The sequence below is a fragment of the Symsagittifera roscoffensis genome, chromosome 2, assembly GCF_963678635.1.
Source record: "Symsagittifera roscoffensis chromosome 2, txSymRosc1.1, whole genome shotgun sequence".
Lineage (NCBI taxonomy): Eukaryota > Metazoa > Xenacoelomorpha > Acoela > Convolutidae > Symsagittifera > Symsagittifera roscoffensis.
In genome coordinates this window covers 55,873,434-55,886,710 of record NC_087063.1, presented here as the reverse complement: position 1 = coordinate 55,886,710, position 13,277 = coordinate 55,873,434, and the positions used below count along the sequence as shown (strand labels likewise).

The 13,277-nt window shown below is 33.9% G+C and overlaps 1 protein-coding gene across 3 annotated transcripts in view; it reads left to right on the top strand.

Annotated features, from left to right (window-relative positions):
- The window catches only part of LOC134839241 (leucine zipper protein 1-like), a 71,940-nt gene that overhangs the window by 45,616 nt on the left and 13,047 nt on the right, over positions 1 to 13,277 (top strand). For all 3 annotated transcript variants that reach the window (XM_063854729.1, XM_063854730.1, XM_063854728.1), the window contains one exon: positions 12,999 to 13,149. In XM_063854729.1, coding sequence (XP_063710799.1) covers positions 12,999 to 13,149 — 151 coding nt within the window. The remainder of the gene's footprint in view (positions 1 to 12,998; positions 13,150 to 13,277) is intronic.

Below are 13,277 nucleotides of genomic sequence, written 5' to 3'. Positions count from 1 at the left end.
AATGCTTAAATACAAACCACATTTATCAAAATATACAAAAAGAACAACCCAAAGAAAAAATTTGGACAATACCATTTCTCTTAGAAAGCCCAAGAAATAAAGAATGTCAACCACCAGACCTTGAAATAGATTTTTTAATTGATTCAGGAGCAGAATCAAACATAATAAACATCCCCACATGGAATGAAATAAAAACTTTACACCCAAAACTAACACCTCTTGAAACCTCCAGTAAGTTAGCAACAGCACAAGGATCAACATTGATAAACTACGGAAAAATCCAATTATTTCTCCTCCCCACCAGAACAATGGAGCAAAGCAAAATTTTAAATAAGCCATTTAAACAAATATTCCATATCACTGATATTAAATATAATATCATTGGAATACCATTTATTTCGAAGTATATACCAACAATTAACATACTAAATAGTAAAATATTAATCAAAGATAAATATACAAAAACAAAAGAAACATCCTTAACATTTTTTCAAAGATTAAATAAACAACCACCATTCTTTTCAAAATTCTACCCGATATTTAACCAACAAAGAAAACACTTGAAACCACTATCAGGAAACATCTATAATTTTTCAATCAAACAAGTTCACCAATATGATAAAGAACAAAACAAACAAAAATTTTATATGTCAGATTTTGAATTCAAACCTATTCACAAATTTTTCAAAATCACAATCTCATCCATAAAATATTTGAAAAATTCGAATTCAGATATCATTTCCTTACATGTCTATAACAACACACCTTACCAAGTAACATTACCTTTAGGACTTTTAGGATATTGTGAAACCAACGCTACAATATCACCAATACACGAAAAAGCCTATCGCGTAAATAATATACTCCAATTACTAGATATTTGCCAATCTACAATTCTTAATGAAGAATTATCTATAAATAATATAATAAGTAACGAAAACAGAAATACGGATTATTTCACAAAAACTCCATATTTCAAACCTACATTCAACATAAGTAACTACACAGAGGACCAACAGAAATTTTTAACAATGTTTAATTTCCAACATTCACAAATAACACAAGACGAATTCGAAAAGTTAGCCAAACAGCTAATTAAATATTCATCAGTCTATGCAACATCAAAATTCGATGTTGGAAAAATCAGTTCATCACTACATCTCCCGTTAAAACCAGACGCAGTTTTCAAAAAACAGAGAGCAAGTAAAGTACCAATTCACTTACATGATAAAGTGAACAGATTACTCGATATTTTAGAACAATACAACATTATATCACCAGTTAATAAAGAAGAACAACCAAAAGGGAACACATTTATCAACCCCGTTATCATTCTAGCTAAAGGAGAATCATTAAAAATCGTTCTCGATGCTAGATACCTCAATTCACTTATAGATGAATCAAAATGTAATTGGCCCATTGAACCAATACAAGTTATTTTAACAAAAATAAACGGCAAATACTTTACAACCGCCGATATGAATAGTGCATACAATCAAATGCCACTAGATGAATAATCACGACGTTTAACACAATTTGTTATCGGAAACCAACAATATGAATTCAACCGCTTATTCTATGGAATATCCATAGGACCAGCAGCATTTTCAGCTTTTATGAGCAAAATTTTTAGACCACTAATACTCAAGAAAAACGCAATCACCTATTTAGACGATGTTTTTATGCAATCACAAACAAAAGACGAGATGTTCAATGTTTTAGAAAAATATCACCAAATACTTCAGAACGAAAATCTGAAGGCCGCCCCCGATAAATCACACTTCTTTTTGACAAGAGTTAATTTCTTAGGACATAATATAGAAAGAAAAACAATCACTCCATTGAAATCACGCATTGACGCTATTCAAAAACTTCAACCACCAACAAATAAAAAGAAAATCCAAGAATTTCTTGGAATGTTAAACTTTTTAAGTAAATATGTTTATAAAATGCAATTATATCTACGACCATTTTATAACATCCTTAGACAACAAAATAATTTTGAATGGAACACAGAACATCAAACACGATTTGAAGAAATAAAGAAACTTTTAACTGAACAAATTTCAAACACAATTCCAGATTCAAATCAACCATTTTATGCAATGTGCGATGCTTCGAACTTTGGCATCGGTGCAGCACTATTACAATCACATAATGGTACAAATAAAATGAACCTCATATCAGCAAATTCTCGATTATTCACTCAAGCAGAGCTACGACTCTCAACTTTAATGAGAGAATGTACAGCCATAATATATACACTGGCAGAATATGAATTTCTGATACTTGGATCAAAACACCCCACAGTTTTATTCACAGACCATAAACCAATCATCTTTCTCTTTACACAAAAATCTAACCCAAACCACCGAGTTTACAGATTTCAACTAATTCTAATGAAATTTCCAAACTTACATATAATTTGGACTGCAGGAAAAAATCTTGCATTACCAGACACCTTAAGTCGAAATACACCACCTGAATTACTTACACGAAAAACAACAGTTGAAATACCCAAAAACATAAAATTCTACCTTGCAGAAAACGAAACATCACCCCGATTGGAATGCAAATATGCAGTAAAAACTGATATTGAACAATCACAAATAAATAGTTTACAACATTTCCCACTTTATTTAGATTGTCAAAATAATCATTATAAAGTTGATCTACTTGGAACATCAACTTTCAAACCAATCCCATATTCTCAATGGATAAAAAATAACACCCAACAAAAACGAACAAAACAACATACCAAATAATTGCAAGACCCACTGATGTCACATATAAAATTACCGACTCAAACAAAAAAGAAATCGTTCAACATCGAAACAACCTATTACCTTATTACCCAAAAGAATACGCACTCCGCGAATTAACTCAATTATATTCTTTCACAGGATTAAAAATCATTCAAAATGAACCACATCTGAAAAACACAGAACAAAATGATAACCCCACCGAAAATCAAAACACAAAACCAACCGCCACCAAAAACAATACACAAAACCATAAAGAATCCCCAAAACAAAGAAAAAATAGAAAAATGACCGAACAAATAATACCCCAAGAACAAATCGACAAATCAGAAAATAGAAAAACAACAAGACTCCGAAATCAACCACGTAAAAACTATAAAATATTCATCCCCCAATCTAAAATTTTAAAGAAAGTGGAATTTCAAAAGTAATTTTAACATTATACTTCACAATCTTGAAACCTCCGAAACATTTTTCATTTACATTTTTCAAAATAACATGCTGACAAGTACGCAATAATTCTAGTTCAAAATAGACCAATAGGATTCATCCAATCCGTCACTTTCTCTAACTCAAACTAAGACCAACTAGACGAATAATATAGAACTCCAGGCACATCTATAACTATAACTTTACGACCTCCAGGTCAAAAATAAGCAAACCACTCCAACTTGACAACTAAAATAAATATCACCATAATACCGTACCCCTCCCTTATCTAATAACCCAAAGATCAACAATATTTCCCCAACTCAGACCACGAATACCCCCAAAACAAATTTGTTAACTTAGCCTAAAGTAACAAAATGCACATTTTAATTAGCCTAAAGTATAAAAATCTCACCATACCCCAGATCATTTGACAAACAAAAATAAAGAAAAAGACGACCTCCCGATCACCATGAAAATTGCCCCCAACAATTTTTTACAAAACTCAACCCACTTGTCAAAAAACTAATAAATAATCCGACCACACTTGAAAATCGCCTCAAACTGCAAAAAATATTCGACCAAGAGATCATTTCTTAAATGCTCTTCTCTCAATCAGTTACTCAAATACTCATAAATCTTAAACATTTTTTTACAATACTTGAAACCTTTATAATATTTCTTTTTGATATACTTGAATCTTTTCTAATAATCCTAATCATTTTTTGTAACATTTTTTTAATTTTCTACACTATATTCGAACTATTTCTCCAACTTTCCAAAACCCTTGATTATATCCACAGGTACGATTCATATAACTTGTCTAAATGATACGAACAATTTTCAGTAGAACTGATATTTTTTTATTGTTCGTAATTTTCATAGCATTCTTATCATCCCTCATTTTGACCATATGTAAATGTATAAAGAAAGCAATCCTCACATTTGCCCTAGCAACAATCCTTCTAATTCTTTTTTTGGAAGAATATTATAATAAACACAAATTTTCTCACTAAAGTAATAATTAAAAAAACTATCAAAAATTGCTACCCAACAGTCACAAAGTCAGTCTTCACCGACATCATCCCAAGAAAACCCAACACCACCTTCAACTACTCAAAATCCTCAAACATCTACACGAATTTTTTTTCAAGATAATCCATACACTTTTGAAGAACGGCACGCTCGTTTATCAGAACCACTAGAACCAGTTCAACGACAAGCACCTCTAAGCGAACCAACATATAACCTATACCCAACACTACCACAAGAACTAAGTAGAATAAGAAATCCTAGTCAAAACCAAAATACAGTCGAAATAAATAGACAAATTATACATCCTCGACGAAACAGAAATTTTCAAACTCCCCGAGTTCATTTTGATATACCTCAATCCCCATCACAAAACACTCCAGAAAACCCCATTGGTATATTACCAGAAACCCCTACGCTTCTTTCACAACGTAGCACCTCAAGCCTACCATCAGATTACTTAGGTTCAACACCAACATCTGAACAAATACGTGAAAATCCCTTTAACCCCCCAAACCAGGCATCACGACTACCATATTGGACAACACATTCATTTACACAAGGTGAACTAAATTTAGTCAATGATCCAATAGATATTTCTACGGATACAACAACATCCTCATCACTACCAGAAACATTATCACTACCATCAACACCATCAATAAGCCAGATTTCACCACCACCTTTTAACTTAAATTTTCCAAATAATCTCGACGCCAGATATCGAGAACAATCATCAATAAATATTCCTTTAAGACTAGATTGGAATACATTTACAGCACCTCCACCATTATTTGGACAACATCAAGAAAGTAACCGCCTTCATAACTGGGCACTTAATAGATTACAATATCGCCAAGATATTCACAACGATATCCGTGATCACAATATTCAAATACTCCAACAAAACAGTTTACAATTAAAGTTTGAAATCACAGTTAAGCTAAACAATATTACCCAACATCCCTACCCATTAAACCCACCTAACATAACAGCTCAATCACTACCACCACCGTTTATAACTACTGAAGTAATATACAAATACGACAGATATACCAAAAACACAATTGGCTACATTACATTTTATAATCCATACTCAGGATTATCATACACATGTATATTCTAAAATTATTAATTTTTCTCCAACTCCTTTTTCTAGTAATCTCAAATCAAAACATAAACCCTTCCCCTCGTACAGGACCACAAGATTTATTAGTAACACATTACGATTGTGAAGAAAATGAACAAAAAACACTACACAAATATGCAATAAATCAAGTATCACAATGTGAAACAGAACCACAAGCTATAGAAACCACAAATGTAATAGCAACACTCTATTCAAAAGCCCGAGCAACAACAGTTACAGGTTATAAATTCACAGCAAAATTTTCCGAAAAGAAAGTACATTGTTCACAAGTCTCGAACGGAAACAAAAACCGACTTGACCATGAATCATTCTATCAGAGTAATATAGAACGTCTTTTACATCTCAATCCCGACGATTGTAAAAATGAATTACTTAGACTAAACATCACACAAAATAAAAACTCCGAAAGAAAGTTAGTTAACTTTCAAGTTTTTTCAGACTCTGTACATCAATCACAACTTGAAAGACACCAAGGACATATAAAACTAGACGACAAATACCCGTATAACGGCGCACACGGACGATTAACCTATGACCTACACGATAAACATTGGATACCACACATTGGTATAAATAACCCATCAAACTGCAAAGCAGACACAAAAAATAAAGGATACCAAGAAATAATGTTTTTCGATTGGAAAATACAACTCGAAAAAATACAACTAACACGAGATTTATCAGATAATACAATGATCTATCAAGGAATCCGATTACCTTGTAAAAATGATCAAGGTTATTGTGACCCTACAACACGAACACAAGCATCAATTGTTTGGTTCCCTGAAGACACATGTACAACATTTCAAGTAGCAAAAATACACGCTCGTATGATAAAATTTCACGAAAAATATTTCATACAATCAATTCCATATGAACAAGTCCATCCATCACGAAGACAAAGTTCTAATTTTAGAAACATACACAATATAGAAAATAAATTGACACGTTTTCAAATATATCAAGAAACAGAACTTGCATGTAAATATAGAAATCCACTCCATAAAACACAATACTCTGAAATATTAGTTGAATACGAAAAAGGATTCGACATGACCACTGGAAAAATAAAACTTGACCCATATGCCACAGGTCATCCTCCAAACGAAGGAACATCCTATATACCAGTTAATTTTGAAAAAAGCAACGGACAACCTGGTGGACATCTAAAACCCCATGACACCAGAAGCACACGCTTACAAGAATTATCACTAATGAATACTACATATTTCGGTAATATCCACTATGATATTCATTTAGATATGAAACTAGATTATACAATTAGCCGAATTTTTCAAGAAATGTCACTCTCCGAATTAGAAACACTACACCAACTATGCGAATTAGAACGAACACAAATATTACAATCACTTGCACTAGCAGTATTAAAAATACCCTATGCAGGATACTTATTATCTGGAAATAGATCAAATTTTTTAGACTATGAAGGAAACATCTTATGGTTTTATACTTGTACTAAAAAAGTATCACCACTATACGTTTTTAAAGATAAACGATGTTATAAAAGAATCCCTATCTTTTATAAGAATAAAGTACATTTCGTGGATACACTTTCACGAAGAACCTATTTCTGGGATACCGCAGTCCCATGTGGATCAGAAAACAGCCACAATGTAGTACAACTAAATCCTGATGAAAATAAATATTATCTTCTCACTCCATATCCCACATTAATGCAATCACTCAAAAAATTTTCACCAGAAAGCATTCGCGCTATTGCTCGAAACCCAAATATAGACTTACAATCAATAGGAATCTATTCAAAATCAGATATTCAACATCACATTAGAACACAACAATTCCAAGAATTATTAACACAAATGGACACTATACAAAGACAATCAATAGACCAAAATTTACGCAAACTTGCAGAAACCGCAGGATTTGCCGATATCTACACGCAAGACTATAGCGGATATTTTAAAGACATTCAAGATTATATATATCTAAACGGTGAAAAATACCGTCCCCAAGATATATCACCAATTAACATTTTTAGCTTTGTTACACTCAAAAATGAAATTCTCGATTTTCTAGGATGGCCCTACTACATCTTAGAAAAATTGACTATTTTATACGCAATGTTTAACTTTATTGGATTTCTTTTCTCACTTTTAAAAGGAATCTACAACACATGTGCTATACACACACAAGTAAACAGACAAGCAAGCGTAGCACGCATACTCTTTGCAGGATTTTTTGGAATCTTTTCTACATCCATAAACAAAATTCTTTTAGACGCACAAATAAAAGAATATAACACAAAAATAGCAACACGACAAAATACATACGACGAAGAACATAACAATGTAGACATAACGCCAACGGCACCACAATTACCACCCCTACCAAATAACCATCCACTATCCCTAGTCCCACGAAATTTTCGAAATTTAGCCATCACACATAATCCAAATTTTCGACTCACCACATCACAAAGTCCCATCCAACATATAAGGACACACCAGTCACAAGATGATAATACTTATGAACAAATTATTGAACAACCCCATACCACCGCTTTTCAGTCTCAAAATAATCATTTTTTTAGCCCACGATGAGCCGCCAACTTGGATCACTACACCGATCAAATTCCCACCCAACCAATCTTACCTCTCCAATCCCAATAATACCACTTTTTGCTTTTCCGCCACCCGATTTTCCATCTAGTAATGTAACATCAGGCATGAATTCCGACACTAATTCACACATCTCAGTTTTATATTCCATCTCACAACTCAATAACCCGAATATTGAAACCCTCGATGAATTTGCCGACTCAGAACCATCCCCATCCAATAATTTTCATAACTCTTCTAATTTTTCTCAACCCCCTTTTCAACCCATATTATCCAATAACCCTGACCCAATCACTTCCTCACCCTCTTATGCTTCCCAAGTTACCCCAACCTACTCCTCATTTCATTCTGACCAATCATCTCATTCTCCAGACACCCCCCGAATCTCCCCAGAGCTAGATAATTTTATTACCCTTCAACAACAACCCTACCACCTCCATACCCCAACAATAAACCAAATCTCCTCCACAATAAATTCATCCAACCCCCCTACCCCTACACCCTCTTCAAATTATACTGAATCATTAGCACCATCATCCACATCAACTGAATCTTCACTCAACACTAATAGAGCTTACCGCACTTTTAAAAGAAAGTTCCCCAACCATCCTTTCCCAGCGAAACCAGGAACAGCCCGTGAATACATCAACCATCCACAACACACTAACACAAAAGAATTTTTAGCTATCACCTTACCCTCATTTCCACAATACACCTTAAACACCCCTCACGACACTAACGAAACACGCAACTTTGTAGATGAATACGTTTTAATGCCCACTCTCTCTTGGACCTCATAATATCATTTTACTAACCCTCTTTGCTTACCTTTATCTAACACTCACATCGATATAGAGCGAAATACGGACATGCTATATCGACTCACTACACCACTAACCGCTAGACAATTTACTTACGTTGGATATAAAAAATCACTAAAAACACACACTGCACCTAGAGCTAACGAATATACACTCGAATACTATGATCACAACATCATCAGAGCTAACCAAGATCAATTCTTAGACGACGATCGCTTCGCTAATCCACAAATTACCGAGAAATTTTTCATCAAGACACCATATATATTTACACTAAACATCTTCGACCGAAAGTTTGATCACATTATTTCAGAAACACTAACAGACACACAAGCATACGAAAGTTTTAAAGAACGCTTCCAAATATTTTCACTAACCTTTCATTTCCTTGCACCACACGAACGACGATATTATGTTGCGCACTAAACAAACCCACACATATAGTTATTATCGCTTCATCCAAAATCACTTTGACCTACACACACCCTCTAGACAACCACACCATCGTTTTCAATTCATTAATTCCAAATACACTTCACCATTTTTCCTAAATTTCACATATTGCATTAAAGATACTAACCTTCATGGTATTCTTCGCAATTATGATCCCATAACCCAAATGTACATCTTCTGTCCCATCACCAAGACCTTCAACGCCGAAGAATCCCGACCCTTCCTTATCCCGCACGAGTTTGTACAACCTATAGAAATCCCAATTTTAGAATTCATCCACAACACTAAATTCAATCACAAATTATATAATCTAATCCAAAACACACCTTATGAGTTTGCAGTTGGCACTGAAGAACTAACCACTATTAAGGCACTTCAATTGCTTTGGCCACTGCTTCAGACTAAAAATATCATCCGCATCTTAGCTAAACTACTAACAACTTCCGATCTCATCCACGACATCTTCCCCCACGGTTTTTTCCCCGACGACTAACAGGTAAGTATGAATTAAATGAATATTACTAACTAATTAAAATATTAAAAAACTCACCATACTTTATCCATGTTTTCTTTAGATTTTTAGCCTTCATCCGACAATCACCTACAAAAACCACAAAAGACAAATAAAAATCGCAAATTTCATCAAACAGATTTCAAAAATTCTATTAATCTCTTACACTTATAAATTTATAAATTTAATACCAATGCAGTAAATTCATTTCTAAAATTTTCCCCACAAGCAGTAAATCTAATTATGATGAAAATTTATAACTTAAAATTCCCCCATAACTAGCAGTAAATTTCCAAATTCTATGCAGTAAATTAATAAAATGCAAATGCAGTACTAACCTTTTGATATTTTCATTCATTCGCACAGAAATTCTATCCACACTCGCACAGCTCGCCCACGAAGAATTGTTTAAAAATAATGAATTTCAGTTTCAAGTTTTCACACTCAACAACTCTAACATATAATAACATGTTTCAAACTTTCCTTTAACCCGGTTGGAAAGGAATCATATACTAAACAAAACTAACCAACGCAGCTTACTAAATACCACAAATCATAGAATAACAGCATGACTAAGAAAAGGAAACCAACGGTACCCAAACCGGATTAACCCAGTTTAAAACTGGATAATTTATTCTTTTGAAGACTATTATAAAGTCTAAGAAAGAAATAATAAAACACAAAAAAGTCGAAAGACAAACCCATACCACGAACAATTTGCTTTTTGGAAAAAGGACATAACCAACAAGACATAAGAAAAACCACAACAAACCCAACATAAAACGTTGTCACATAACAGGACCCCTCACAAAAACCGCATGAAATCATACTCCCACTCCTGGCCTAACCCACCAGGAAGGACGTCCTGAGCATGCTCTATAGCCGGCCTAACCCACCGCGCTACATCCACGCTTTGTGACCACACCTCTATTTTTAATAAGAGCTACTCAAGGGTGAGTAACTCTTCAAAATAACCGAACTAAAACAAAAAGCTTTTGTGAAAACAACTAACTAAAATCATAATTAAAAAATATTAAACTAATAAATGTTTTATAAAATGTAAATTACATTATGCAATACATAGATCACAATACAACACCAAGGACGAACATCTAAAGACAAAACGACCCCACTACACTCGAGAGAGAATGGCCAACCACAATCGATATGCCACTCACAATCACAACTCAAAGGATTTAGAGTACGACTTGACTTCGCAGAAAAGGACTTCATTGAACTAGACCAATGACCACCTCGATGTTCAAGTATACGTACAGCTCCGAGTAACCAGGCATCCCCTCCACGCACAATCTCCACGCCATTCCCGAACTAGATCAGACACAAAAGAAGTTCTCCACGCAGAACAGAAAAACCTGACATAGCCAACCATTCTGAAATCAGATTTGAGTTTGTTGCAAAGACTTAGTCGTTATCACTAGAAGACACAACGTCTTATGTCTCTAACTCCAGCTTCCTGGAACTTCTTTAACAAAGAGGAAACGGAAGAAAATGATGTTCGCCAAGAACCAACGTCCATCATCCATCCTTCGAATTGCAGAAGAATTATTCTAAAAAACTCTGTAAAACCCGGATGGGTGGAACCTGATCTAAACTACATTTTATGATTGGATAAATTAGATATTTTACCAATGTAAAGTATTTAATATTAACCAATCATGATCCATCTAACTAACAACCCACTTATTTGTAAGTGCTGAAGTTACTTGTAATTTCAGCACCAGAGAGATTTGAATTTAACTTAGAAATTAGTTGGACTCTCCCGAGCACTTCAGCAGCCGCAATAAACCAGTATACCCTAGATCTATTGAGCCTAGCAGAGACTAGTTAAACAACCTGAGACTAGATAGTATAAGAGTAAGATTAGGATCGGTATTAGACTAAGAAGTTGCACGAATCTATCCGGCCGAAAATAAGATAGCGTGACGAGCAGACGGTGTACCCTATCCGAAATTACTCTATGAGTTATACACTCCAGTCATAACTCACTTTATTACTACTTCGGCGACTATATTTTAAACTGATATTTATTGCGCAATATATTTTGTCCTGCTGACGCACAAGCGGCAAAATAAGCATTTCAAATTGAATTGGGGCAAGCAATTCAGTTTTATTGTACTTTTAGCAGTCAATTTTCCTCCCACAATCCATGCTAACAACTACAAAGGCAGACATTTAGCAATTTCGTATTATTCAGACCAATTAGTGTGGCTCAATCTATTTTAAAAGTTTTTCAAGCCAAAATAGCACATATTGCCGCTTACGTGTAAATAGCACAAAAGTATCGCTTGTTAATTATTGCAAATTGGCCTAACTTGCTGTTTTTGAACCCCCATAACTTTAAGTAAAATGATCACAGGTGAAATTTTTCAATTTGAACTCAGGACATCAAAAAGTTTTAGAGGGCTTATAATAATAATATAATAAATTGTTTCCAAACGATAGTTACAAAGTTATTTATAAAAGTTTATAAATACAAATTAGAATCGTTTGGGAGAACACCATTAAGCCAACAAGGCTTAAAACATCTTGCCTGGTTAAAAATGCCTACTTACTAGTTAAAGTTCGAAATGCAGCTGAAAAAAAACCATGCCAAGCTCAAACATTTTCTGTAACTTCTCCAAAATTCGAATCACAGTTCGGTTTTAGCAAAACGTTTCATAAAAACCATTTCTTTCGAACTAAAAAAAAAAGGCTGTGAATTCAATAGTAACTAGTCATAAAAAATGCATGCCGTTAAAAGTATTAATCGTCTAAATTTAACCTGAGCGTATTTTTGGAGCAAATTTCAATTGGCTTACGCATTGATAGCCGGGCTGTTGCGCAAGTACAAATACCTTCCCATCAATACCTACGATTTAAGGAAAAAATGAAAAAAGTTTTCTTAATAGTTGAAACTTTTTCATATTTTTTGTAAATCTATTTTTTTCTTTTTAAAAGTTCCATCTCTTTTATTTTGATTGAAGAGCCGTTGAAATAGATTTTAAAAATCAAAATGTGATGCTAAGTAAATTACCGTAAATAACCTACGCTAATAAATCAGTGAAATAAATTGATGGTTGTTTCAGTCTTCCATAAAAGAAATAGAAAACTTCATTTTTTGTCAACATCTTTTTCAACACTGACATTTCGGCACTAACTCACTGTATTTTTGTTCAGACCACGTCACTTAAGAATGTGGTCGGAACAAATATATTCTAGTTTGCTAAACATACTTTTTAGATTTTACGCTTCAAGAAAAGTTCACGCCCACAAGAAGAGCTCGAGGATCAGAAGACAGCGAAAGAGACTTAACCTTGAGAGAATTGGAGGAACTGCGAGACCATCTGGCGTCCGTCAAAGCCCAAGTGAAGGGTCGCGAGGAGTCTAACGGGTGAGTTGGCCATCAAAATGGCTATACCATTATCTTCTTTCAAATTGAACTGTTTGGAAGTAATTTTTATTTTAATTATAAGAAAGAAAATTAAATTTCCGGAAATTGAGGTGTAATTCTGGTACGAC